We start from the raw sequence: 13,221 nt of genomic DNA, 5'->3' as shown, positions 1-13,221 counted from the left end.
ATAACCATCTGTAAGGAGATCTGATGCCCTCTTCTGGTGTCTGAAGACAGCTACAGTGTACTTCTATATAATAAATAAATCTTTAAAAAAAATAAAAAATAAAAAAAAATAAAAAAAAAGAAGCTGGAAATTGTCATCTCCAACTATCACTTAGTAATTAAAACATCGAACATGAATTCACTTTATCCTAAAGACACTGACATTTATAGATGCCTCTACATGCCACTCAAGGGCAGCCTATTAGCTCTCTGCAATTCTTTTTTAGCTCAGGGCTTTTTGTTTATTCATTTATTTTTTTGTTGGGAGTGGTTTTCTTGAGACTGCATTTTACCCTGAAGCACAGACTTGGAGCACAAGGCCATCCTCCCGTTTTGTGCCTCTGGAATGTTGGGATTACCAGAGTGAGAAGCCACACCCATAGCTCAGTATTTACCAAATAAAACTCCCACTCCAATTCTGTCAACTGTGTCAACTGGTGGACAGACATTAATCGAGACTTTTCACAGGAGTGTTTAGAATGTGTCAGGACTCACAGTCTAGGACACACACCCAAACCACCAGTGAGGTCTGGAGAGCTGGAAGGCTGGTTATCCAAGAAAGCATTTTAGGGGATTAAGAAAAGACTTAATGGGCAAAAGCACTTTACACAACATGAGAATCCAGTTTGATCCCCCAACACTCACCTAAAAAGCTTAGCATGCTCTGGGTTCAGTAATGGACTGCATCTCAAAAAATAAAATGGAGAGTGACTGAGGAAGACACCTGGCATTATCCTCTAGCCTCCACTTGCACATACACACACATATATAACACGGTGGGAGAAAGGGCTATATACTACCTCTGTGAAAATAAAGCTTCAGGGTTGGGGATTTAGCTCAGTGGTAGAGCGCTTGCCTAGCAAGCGCAAGGCCCTGGGTTCAGTCCCCAGCTCCGAAAAATAGAAAAGTTAAAAAAAAAAAAAAAAAAAGAAAGCTACAGAGTTCATTCATAGCAGAATTATTCATACTCTCCAAAAGTGGCTAGATAAACAACATGAACACACACACACACACACACACACACACACACACACACACACATTAGTCAGCCTTTAAAAGCAAACAAATTTGTTTTATTTGCTTTTGAAACAGTACCCCATGTAACCTAGGCTATTTATGTAGTTTAAGCTGTCTTTAAACTCCCAATCCTCCTGTCTCTACTCCTAAGTGCTGAGACCACAGGTGTGCGACACCACACCCACTTCACAGTTAAACCTTCAGGCTGTGAAACAAATGAAGCAGTCACAGAGGGAAAGTATCAGAAAATTCCACTTACAGGAGGTCACAGAGTCAGATTCACAAAGACAGAAAGGAGAAAGGCAGGGTCAGCAGGCTGGATAAGAGTTAAGCAGTTAATAACTATTATTATTAACTTCAGGGGGTCAGAAAATGTTTTGTTTTGTTTAGGGAGTGGGGGACTTGGGCCTCACACTGTAGCCCAAGCTGACCAAAACATTTGCAGCAATCCTCCAGCCTCTGTCTCTGGTCTCTAGCTCCCAATTGCTGGGATTAGTTATGCATGACCACACCTGATTTTATAATGTGCAAAGGCTCTCTCTGCTCGTGTATGGTGGTGATGGTAAGTCAATGTGAAATGTCCTTAATGTCTCCAACCAATACACTTAAAATGGTTCAAACATTACTAAATATTAATCATTATTACAATAAATAATATGGGTACATTTATTCATAATGAAACCTAAAGTAACAAGACTTAGACTTAATTAACACTGTCTGACAACCAATTAGAAACCTTCAGTAATACATTAAGTTTGTGTTATGACTAAGCAGGCTTTGTAATCCTCAGGACCAGGGTACTTTGATATATTCCTAAGCCTTTAAAAAAAAGGGGGAGGGGGGATATACTGTATTAGCATTAAAGGCCCCCCAAACTGCTGTAGGTCAGTATTTCCAAACAGGATGCCTTTCTACATCAAATTATTCATGATATTAACTATCAAGAGCTGACACCCCTGCTTATTCAGCCAGTGTATTAGTCACTCTGTAAGAGTGAGCAATCATTTGAAGCAAGTCTTTCTTCCATGTACAAATCAGCTGTGGTTTGTACCCCAATGACTTCATATTAAAATACAGGCAGGGCCTGGGATACTCCCCTTAAGTAACTCAGGTTTTGTCTGAGGAAATGGATCTTTCACTTGTGAATTATCAGAGATGCCCATTTGGTAATCTGCCTTTCTAATTTCCAAACCAGATTGCCAACACCCAAACACAGAGACCCTCCCTCTTCTTACCAGGCACGTCACTAAAAAAGCTAGCCCCTAAGTGACTCTTCAACACCTCTAGTGCCCATTTTGTAAAGAAAAACAATAAATTACTTATGAGATTCACTTTTAATTTTAAAATCTGCAAGTAATGTGTGAGCCTAACCCTGCATTTATCTGCACTGCTACTGGAAGCAGCTTATACTTTTTACTCGCAGGCTTCTGGACTCCTCTGTCCAATGTTCCAGATTGGGGGCTAAAAACTGATAACACCATATCAGTAAAAAGTAAACTAGGGGGGTTGGGGATTTAGCTCAGTGGGGTTGGGGATTTAGCTCAGTGGTAGAGCGCTTGCCTAGCAAGCGCAAGGCCCTCGGTTCGGTCCCCAGCTCCGGAAAAAAAAAGAAAAAAAAAAAAAAAGTAAACTGGGAGTTGGCAGATGGCTCGGAGGGGAAAGGCACCTGCCACCTAACAGATCACCTAAGTTTGATCCCCAAGATGTACATGGTGCAAGAAGAAAACTGATTCCTACAAGCTGTCCTCTGACCTCTGCATGTACTGTGGCACACATGCTGCTCCCCAATAAATCCATGTGATGCTTTTTAAGGAAAGCAAAATAGCTTTCCATATATAAGACTTATAAATACCTATTAGAAGTAATCTCTACCCTTATATATTAGTGAATATCAAAATCTATTCAACTAATACATGATGGCGATGGATTGAGCTCTACTACGGGTGAGCACTAAGGAGAGGAAATAAGAGATGATGTGGGTCAAGGGGAAAAGGGGACAGCATGAAAAGTTTCAGTAATTGTATTTGGCCCCAAACACAAAATATAGACACTCAAAAACACAATCAAGCCTCAAGATTTGGAATGGGTGATTAAAACCCTCTAAGACAGGGCTGCAAGATGAGATCAACTGCAGAGCACCAGCAAAGCAGTGAAGGCCCTGGGTTCAATCCTTCGGCTCTGCCAAAGAAAAAAGGTGCACATAGCACATGTGAGCATTGCTGGGGAGAAACTGATGCAAGAATGGGTGTGATACGGGGACTTCACAGTAAAGTTCAACAGTTTCTCAGAAGTTAGAACTGGTGCTGGTGCATGCCAAAGCAACTCCACTCCTGTGTCCACAGGATGAAAAATGAATATACACCTCCATACAAAAACCTGTACACCAGCTGGGCAAGGGAACACAGCCTGCAATGTCAGCACCACAAGAAAAGGGATGCAGAAACGGAGCTGGGCCACAGAAGAGCCTGAATCAAAAAGTTGAATTTACCTTAGACATGGTGACACACACCTTTAACCCCAGCATTCTGAAGGAAGGAGCAGGAGAAGCTCTGTAAGTTCAAGGTAGACTGGTCTACAAAGTGAGTTCCAGGTAAGGCAGAGCCACACAGTGAAACTACATCTTAAAACAAACAAACAAACAAACAACAACAACAACAACAACATGCACACACAAACCCACAAACAAAATCAAAAAGAAAAACCCTAAACTTATACCTCATGATATACAGCTTGACTCAGAATAGTCAAAAGATGGGAGCAAACCAAATGCCCATCAACTGGTCAGTGAATAAACAAAGCAAGGCACAATCAAACAGTATTCAGACATAAAAAGAATGGAGTTTTGGTTGGTGTTATACAGCACGGGTAAACCCTAAATTCACTGTGCCAACTGAAAGAAGCCTAGTCCATGTTGTATGACTCCATCTCTATCAAACACCAGGACAGGAAAATCCACAGAGACCAGAGGATCGGGGAATGGGAAGTGACTGCTTCTTGGATGGAGCAACCATCCTGGGACTGAACAGCAGTGGCGGCCACACAGATCTTAATGTCCTAAAACGGGGGCTGGACAGATGGCTCAGTGGTTAAGAGCACTGACTCCTCTTCTAGAGGACCTGAGTTCAAATCCCAGCAACCACATGGTGGCTCACAACCATCTGTAATGGGATCTGATGCCCTCTTCTGGTGTGTCTGAAGACAGCTATGGTGTATACATATAAATAAAATAAATAAATCTTTAATGTCCTAAAACACTGAAGGGCATAATTTTGGTACATAAACGTATCTAATATTTTAAAAGGAAGAGGAAGAACCAAGCATATGAAACTACTCAGGAGGCTAAGTAAGGTCAGCCAGGACAAGATACAAAGGGGTAAGAAGGAAGAGAGAAGGAGAGAGAAGAAAACTTAGAAAAGTTCCTAACCCTACTAACCTTAATAAATATAAAATATTGCTGGAGTCCTTCAAATGCTTTACATATCCTCTCAGACAGGATTTATTGTGTTCCAGGTGGCTGCAGAGGATAACCTTCAACACCTCCTCCTGTGGGAACGACAGGCGTGCACTACCACACCCATTTTCTATGGTACTGGGGTGGGAGCTAGGCTCTATTCATGATGAGCAAGCCCTACCAACAGAACTCCATCCATAGCCCTCTTCAAGTTTCAACATTTTCTAAACACTGTCTCTGATTGTGTCCACTCACACAATTCTTCTCACTTTCAATCTTTTAATCTTTCCATGAAAATGAAGCTCTCTAGGGCCTTCCCATTAAGGAGTCATCCTCTTCCTCCCATATTTCCCTCTCCATTGGCTTTTTGTGTATTACTGGCCCAAACATCTCCCAGACTTTAAGAAGAAAATAAGAGGCTGGAAAGGGGGGTTGGGGATTTAGCTCAGTAGTAGAGCGCTTGCCTAGCAAGTGCAAGGCCCTGGGTTCGGTCACCAGCTCCGAAAAAAAAGGAAAGAAAAAAAAAAAAAAAAAAAAAGAGGCTGGAAAGGCCTAGTGCTACCTGTCTGGCACACTAGACCACTCCTTTGCCGTCTTGTCCCTGAGGAGCTCACAGAATATTCATGTAGACTCACAGTCTCAATACTGGCATGCCCAATTGGTATGTTCTTACACCCCACTCCATCACTAAATCATCCATCTATTTAGGATGTCATGTTATTCTGAAAATTACCATCAACACCATGAGGCCAAAACAAATGGCCACTCCTGTGACATCTGACTGCAGGCCAATTATTCTGTGATACATTTTGTCTCCATGGTCTTACACAGCATTACTGCCACCTTGGTTCTCTTGGGTCTCTCTTGGCCTCTGTGACCTCCTCCTTCACACAGGCCCTAACATAAATTCTCTCTTCTGGGGTTGGGGATTTAGCTCAGTGGTAGAGCACTTGCCTAGCAAGCGCAAGGTCCTGGGTTCGGTCCCCAGCTCCGAAAAAAAGAAAAAAAAAAAAAAAAAAGACATAAATTCTCTCTTCTACAGTAATGACTCCAGGTCTCTACAGATTCTTAGTCCCTGAGTTTTGAGTCTCTCTTACACAACTGCCTTTGTCCATTTAGCTAAGGGCAACCACTGAGTTTCTTCCCGGTACCTACAACAGCTAACTCTACAGGTGCAGATAGAGTACCTGGCACATCACCATTGACTCAAGCTGGCTAATGACTCAGAGCAGGGCTCATCGTCTCGAACACCTCCCCCTAAAACCTGCCTCTCCTGCACTTCTTGGCTAGAGCATCAGCATGCACCCAGTCATCTAAAGCAGACGTGAGGTGAATTTGATAGGCTCAGTGGTCCTCAGATGAACACCATCTGAACTCACTTCATTTGTAGCATTCATTTGAACCCCTCTACTTCACCACCATGGGCCTTGGAGGCAAGGAAGACAGCTAGGACTGCTAGCAGTGCATTCTCAAACCCAAGTCCTACTGCCCTACAACTGTCTTTACTGCTCAAGCATCTGTGGCCTGATCATGAACTGGCCTGTGCCACCTGCTGTTACCTGAGTTCCTTTGGTAACCAGCTTGGTGACTTGTATCTGTGTTTACTCTCATCACTAAGGATGCCAAGGTAGGACTGTTGCAAGTTTGAAGCCAGCCTGACTGACTAGGTTGTACAATGACACCCTGTGCAAAGGGAAGAAAGAGACCATGCCTCTCAGAATTGCCAGATTCCTCTGACTACCATCTATCTTCAGATCTGCCTGGTTCCTATGAGGCCCAGTAAAAGCACAAGCTTTGATGGCAGGTCCCCAAAATACTAGTTTGATTATCCCCTTCTCTGGAACTGTGAAGTGTAGAAATTCTAAAGATTTCAAAGTTCAGCTTGAAGAATACAGTAAACAAGTGTATTTCCTAAAAACTAGAGGTGGACCAGGTGAGGCAAAAGTAGTCACATTGCTGGGAGCTTACTCAAGGTCAGCCTGGTCTACACAACAAGTACCAGAACAGCAAGGGCTACACACTAAGATTCTGTCTAAACAAGCAAGCAAACAATGAAGCTAGAGCTGTCCACCACTGATAGTGCGCTTTAGCTTCAGGCCCCAGAACAAACCGCTGCGTGCGGTGCATTTTACATACCAGAGCAGACCTGGCCTCCAGGTCTCCCAGCATCCCTCAGCCCCTACCTGGCACACCCAGCCCTCTACTCTGAACTTTCCATTCCAGCCCAAGGGCTGGGTTGTTCTTCCCTATATAATTCTAGACATTTTGGTCTCTTGCCCCTCTTCCTCCCTCTCTACCTAAGGCTTTCTCTCTCTTCCCCCTTCCCTCCTTTCTGTCTCCCTCCTCATGCTGACTTCCCTGGTCTCCTTCCTTGGGACCAGTGAATTGGCCTACCAGAGAGCAGTTTCCCAATAAACCTTTCTATATATACTCTAATCTAGCTTCAACTGGCCCATTTCATTGGTGCAAAATAACTTATCAGCATATGCCAGCACTTGGGAAGCTGAGGCAGGAAACAGCAAGTTTGCAACCAGACTGGGCTACTTAGTGAGATTTTTGTCTTTCAGGGAAAAAAACAAAAAAACAAAAAGACAAAAACAGTAAACTCTGTAACTCACAATTGGCAATAGAAAACCCTGGGACTGGGCTAATGATAAAGCCACCCAAAACAAGAAAGGCCCCTGGGTTAGAGCCCCAGCAAAACAGGAACTCAGCCCAGCTACTGGAGCAAATCTTTGGAAGATCACTATCAGAGGACCAGCAAGATGGTCCAGTCCACAAAAAGTGCTTACTGCCAAACCTGACAGAGTTTGAGTCCTTGGACCTACACATTGGATAGAAAGAATCAACTTCCACAAGCTCCAGCACTCCAGATGAAAAACAGAAAAGGTAGTTATTATAGTTTTTCACCAACCAATACTTGAACTGGTTAATGAATACCATTTTCTAAGGCTTCCTACAGCTTGTATGAGTGAAAGCTGGGCACCATTCAGTCACAGATCTTCATATGCTTCCCCATAAGGCACTGTTCATCTCTGCCACGTTTGTTCAGAGAACATGTCCTGTCATCAGTGAGCAGAGATCAATAAATCCATTCCCACTCAATAAATGTCTCAATTCATCTCCTTAAGTAATAGCTTTATCAGTGCCTTCTCCCACATTTAGAACTGAAGAAGTGGAAAAGCGAGGGATTAGTCATGGTTTTATGGAGGTGACAGGGAAATGGTAACAGAGGTTGTAACAAAGTTGCCTGTCACAGGCATGCACCTTCAGCAAATGCTCTAGTCCTCTCCATACTGACCCAAGTTTCAGTCCCTGGATTGACAGCAAGAACAATGTTGTAATGGTTGGGGTGTCTCACTGGATATTGGCACATCAAGCAGATGTCAGCAAACAACTACCTTCTGTTTCATCGAACGCTGTCAGAAACTCCCAGCCTCAGCCACCTGTGGTTCATTTGTCAGACATCTTTCTGAAAGATCCAAAGCCTCCCTGTGATCAACTCCAAGGTCAAAACCACCGTGCTTGGACCCTCACTTTCCTAGAGAACTCTTCCTATCTCCTCCTTGATGGGTAGGGCCTTCTGTTTCCCATTTCTGAAGTTGCCCCATATCTTCTGAATTAAGGCTACCTGAATGTAGCCAGTCTCCTCTGACTTCCTCCTTACCTGGTTTCATTTCTATCAAGTAGGTTTTAGACCTGCTCGGCTGTGGCAAGGAATCAGCCATCTATCTAGTCTTCTGACCTTGCCTTGCAATCCAGCAATCTTTCTCCTTCCTGCCTGTGGCCAATGAAATCTAAAGAGAGCTCCAGACCAGCCTCCTAGGCTGACTTCCGGCCTAGCTATCCGCAAGAGTCCCATGCTCCTCCCAGGCCTCCTCTCACCTTACTCCAGTCAACCCTGCAGAATCCACCTTAGGGACAGGCCAATCTAGTCTCTGCTGCCTAAACAGGCCTTGCTCATTTTCATTCTCGCCTTTGTGCTTGGCTTCCTCCTCAGAGAACCAAGGTCTTCCCCTCCCACCCAGGGAAATCATAGGCCTCCTGCCGGGAATGTTTTGTAACCCAGATCTGCCCTCCTCAGTGAAGTCTTCCCTAATCACCAGGCGTGCAGAGGTCTTTCACTCCTCTAAATTCCTAAGTGTCCCTGTCACTCACCTGGCTCTTACTAAGTAGCAGTGAGCTCTACCTGTTTATCTTTTCATCGTCTCTCCTCACATGACAGTCATTTCCTCATACAGAAACCATACAGCACTCTTGAAGACACAGATAACACTGGACAACACAAACAAGGTCTTTGGCAAAATCCTCTCCCCAAGAGCAATCCATTTCCTTTCACCATTTCTTCTGGGCATGGCCCCCTGCGCTACATGGTTTCTATTCACCAATGGCCACACTAATGGGCTCATTCTTAATTACATACAGGGGTTCAAGTTCTGCTCTCCCCACAGCATGAATGTCTTGGCTGGCACTGCTTTCAATGCCTACATTATGGTCCCTCCACTTTACCAAGAACAGGACTTCTGGCAGCGCTAAATCTTTTAGACATCATTTCTGACTTTTTTTGTGTTTTACAACAGTGTTTAAACAACACTGCAGAATGCAAACTTTAAACTCACCGGAAATACCTTCTGAAATAGAGTTATCTATCACACATGCTCACCTGACAATCCTTCTGGCTCAACTTCTGGCATAACTTTCTGTTCCATTCCCTTAACAAAAGTATTTTCCAAAGACTTTATATTGTTTTGCTTTGTTTTCCTGGCTAATCTTGCACATATTTCTAAATTGGCAGTTCCTTGATTGAAGCTCCCATGCAATCTAGAACCTGGCAAGTAGTCAATATTAATTCACCTATTAAATATTTTTTAAACTACCCAAATGTAAATTATCAAATTCCTGAAAAGGAGACTGTCACTGATCTAATGGAAATTATACTTAGAAAACCTTCAGAGAGGATGGGGAGATGGTTCAGTGGTTACAAGCACTAGCTACTTTAGCAGAGGACCAAGGTTCAGGTCCTCTGAACCCTTATGGCAACTCACAAAGCCTATTACTCCGGTTCGAGGGGATCCAACACCCTCTTCTGGCCTCTTTGGATAGTGTACACATATGGTGCATATATATGTATGCAAGGAAAAAACTCAAGGACATAAAACAAAAATAAAGGCCTCTCAGATTTTTTTATAAGATATGAAATGGTCTTCTCTGCAGTATGTAGAAGGATGTAAACACATATATTGAGTTGTACAGTCTAAAAGAACAGACAAGAACTAAGCAGGATAGAACAAGACTGTAATCCCAGCACTCAGGAGGTAGAGGTAGAAGGAAAGCCTCAACTACACAGCAGGTCTGAGGTTAGCCTGAGTCACCAGAGACCCAATCTCAAAACAATACCAAAAGAAAGAGGAACATCATTTTCAAAGACAAGTTCAAGATCTCTTAAATAACAACATTTACCTCTTTAGCAGCTTAGCTTCCTATTTCAGATGACTAGAAGCTGTAACGTTAAGATTACACATGCGGGGCTGGGGATTTAGCTCAGTGGTAGAGCGCTTGCCTAAGAAGCACAAGGCCCTGGGTTCGGTCCCCAGCTCCGAAAAAAAGAACCAAAAAAAAAAAAAAAAAAAAAAAGATTACACATGCATGCGAGCCTAACACCAGAATGAAAACATTAGTGTATACAAGGCCCTGGTTAAGTCTCCAGTATCACCAAAAGAAAAAAGGTGAAAAACAGAGGCCAGGAAGAAGGAAGGTTAGTTGGTTAGCTAAAAAAAAGCAAATTTTACTATGTACGCAGCCCAGACTCACCTCAAACTGAGATCCTTCTGCCTGCCTCCACCAAGTTCTAAGATTACAGACCGACAGACACAGACACACAGACACACACACACACAGACACACACACACACAGACACACACACACACACACTCTCTCTCTCTCTCTCTCTCTCTCACTCTCTCTCTCTCTTTTCTCCCTCCCTCCCTCTCTTTATCTTGACAAATTAGCCACTACAACTCTAGCTATCATTAAATTAGGAACTACCCCTTGATATTCAATTAAGTTCCCACCGCCGCAGACAGTTGAGCAGAAATGCTGAAGCCCCTTAAACACAACCAGCCACTAAGTCACACAAAGAACTGAACCCTACACTGAAGAGTTCTGGAAACCTTCAGACTCCTCAAAAGACACAAACATCATTCAAACAACAGAGTCTATGATGGGAAGTACAACCCAGTGACCATGTCAATCCTCACACACACACTAAGTCAGGAGCACCCAGAACTAGACCCAACTACTTGACAGCCACATGCTATCACAATACCACTTTCCTCGGAAGAGGTAATGTTTAAATAGGGTTCTTTTCAAACTCAGCAAAAAGCAGCTCAATTTTGTTACTGCCTTTTCATGGGAATTCAAGATGCCAACTTAGAAATAACAAGCTTTAAGGTTCCTCGCTATTAAATTTCGTAATAACCTGTAGATGAAGAAATGATCTGTGATGAACACTAGAGACACAAGATAGAGGAAGCAAAGAGACTAGGGGGCAGTTGTCACTGAACAGTGGAACCAAACTGTAAACATTCATTTTAAAGTGAGTTCAGTCAGCAGTGGTTGGTGCATCCCCGCAATGCACTCAGGAGGCTGAGGCAGGAAGATGACTGCAAGTTCCAGGCCACCCTGGTCTACACGAGGACACTACCTCAAAATAAATAAGTGGGGAAAAACAGGACTGGGGAGATGCCTGGCTGGCTGGCTGAACTCAGATGGTTCGGTGGATAAAATGCAGGTGAGGACCAGTGTTCCAATCCTTAGCACTGTTTTAGAAAGAAAGAAGTGCCAGGCATTGTGGTGAATGCCTTTAATACCAGCACTAAAGATCTGGGCAGAGGCAGGTGGATTTCTGTGAATTTGAGGCCAGCCTGGTCTACATGCTGAGTTCCAGGGCAGCCAGGGCTATGTAGGGAGACCCAGTCTCAAAAAAAAAAAAAAGGAAGGAGAGAAGGAGAGAAGAAGGAAGACAATGTTCAATGTAAGGAACAGCTAACATGTACTCTATAGCTAAAATCATTCAATGAATGTCTCGAAACTCTGAGCATAGTAACAGCCACTGTTAAGAATTACAAGCATAGCAAATTAAAGGCAGTAGCTTCCTCCCAGTGAGAGAAAACAAGGAAGAGTTGGGCTCTAACTATCTGTGCCAAGCCCTGCTGTGGTGGCTGGCTAGAGGCCTCCTTCAGCACTGACATTTCCAAGTATTTTGCAAAAAGGAAATTTTAAGAATGTGCTGAACCCATCCTTTCCGAATCAGTCCCAGATAAGTCGGATTTCACTTGGCTGTTCTCTTTTGTTTTTTAATCGCAGTAATGATCACAATGAGCTTGAAGTGATCCAAAATAAAGATGTCTGGACACTCGAAAATGGAAGAGTTGAAAACTTTCGGACTTCTAAGATACTCACTCTGTTTTGTGATAACCTGGATGCAAGGAGGCAATTAGCTGAGAGCTTAAAAAGTTAAGTCTTCAGGGAAAAACATGCCTCATAGACTTAAGCACGTTCAGGTAGGCAAACCAACGCCAAGAAAACAGAGAAACCAGCTTTCCCACAGAACAACCAACCAGAAAAATCTTTTGTCAACTGTCCCACCTGTTTACCTCCATATATACGCCAAAGGGCAGGGAAACAGAAAAACTATTTCCTACACACTTGACTTTAAACACAGTAAAACAAACTAGAAACCCTAGAAAACAATTCTAGCTAGTCAGTAGTCTAAATCAACTAACTGCAATTCCATCCCCTGGGAGCCCAGCAGCACCTCAATAACAAGACTTGTATATAAAGTGTTTTCAAACACATCACCTCATTTTAAGTATCCTACACAGTCACCCTCTGGTGAAGCTGCAAAGGCAAAAACCAGCTACTCTCCGGACACAAGTTGGGCTTCAGTCCTTCCAACTTGGAGAGATGATTTACGTGTCCTGAGTTTATCTACTTTCTCTACCCTCCCTACAGACTTCAGAGCATGTCTGAAAGATACAATTTCCCAAGAATCTTGGCACCGAGACTATTTATTGTTGAGATGACTATCACTTCAAGAAAAAGAAAAAAAGAAAGAAAGAAAGCTAGCTCTCGATAATCATAAACCAGAAAGAATTAGGAAGGCACGTCCTTCCTTTTCTGCAAACAGCAACAAGGTGCAGGTTCAAGGAATGGAACGTGGAAAATCGAAAAGTAGGGCTGTCCGCCCTAAGAGCTGCGTGTACAGGAGGCTGTGAGGCCGGAGCTGCCCCAGGCCTGCCGAGCTCGGTGACAGCTGGCGGGGCGGAGGGCTGAGGGCCCGACCGCGCCGTCGAGGGCGCACGCGCGCTGAGGGGAGCCCGCCGAGACCCCCGGGACGCCAAGGCTCTACCACTACAGGCACCTGTCGCCCCCGGCCCGGGACAAGTTCTCACCTCGTCGGTTCATTGGCCGGACCCGTACCGCCACTTTCACTTTGGAGTCGCCCATCGTGCTGCCGCCGGGGTTCTTACTGCACCTCCGTTTACCACGGCCACCGGACAAACTCTCCGAGGCCAACCCGGCGGGCGGGGGCTGTGGGGAAAGGGGGCGGGACCGACGAGGGGCGAGGACCGGTGCGCCCCGGGGCATGCCGGGATTTGAAGTTCTCACAAGGCCGGCCGAGGCGCTGGCGGGAAAATAGGCGCGTCGCTCTC

General features: G+C 44.2%; 1 protein-coding gene across 6 annotated transcripts in view; it reads right to left on the bottom strand.

Moving 5' to 3' along the window:
* The window catches only part of Kif13b (kinesin family member 13B), a 157,614-nt gene extending 144,527 nt beyond the window's left edge, over window positions 1–13,087 (bottom strand). For 4 of the 6 annotated variants that reach the window (XM_087585728.1, XM_087585729.1, XM_087585727.1 and 1 more), the window contains exon 1: window positions 12,961–13,087. Coding sequence is in view for 4 of the 6 variants with exons in the window: in XM_087585727.1 (XP_087441853.1) it covers window positions 12,961–13,015 (55 nt within the window). In the remaining 2 variants the exon portion in view is untranslated. The remainder of the gene's footprint in view (window positions 1–12,960) is intronic. The other 2 variants (NM_001412036.1, NM_001412035.1) reach the window with 1 other exon arrangement.
* Between the last annotated feature and the right edge of the window lie 134 nt (window positions 13,088–13,221).

This window comes from Rattus norvegicus, chromosome 15 (assembly GCF_021556685.1).
Source record: "Rattus norvegicus strain SHRSP/BbbUtx chromosome 15, alternate assembly SHRSP_T2T, whole genome shotgun sequence".
Classification (NCBI taxonomy): domain Eukaryota; kingdom Metazoa; phylum Chordata; class Mammalia; order Rodentia; family Muridae; genus Rattus; species Rattus norvegicus.
This window is presented reverse-complemented; position numbering and strand designations above follow the sequence as displayed.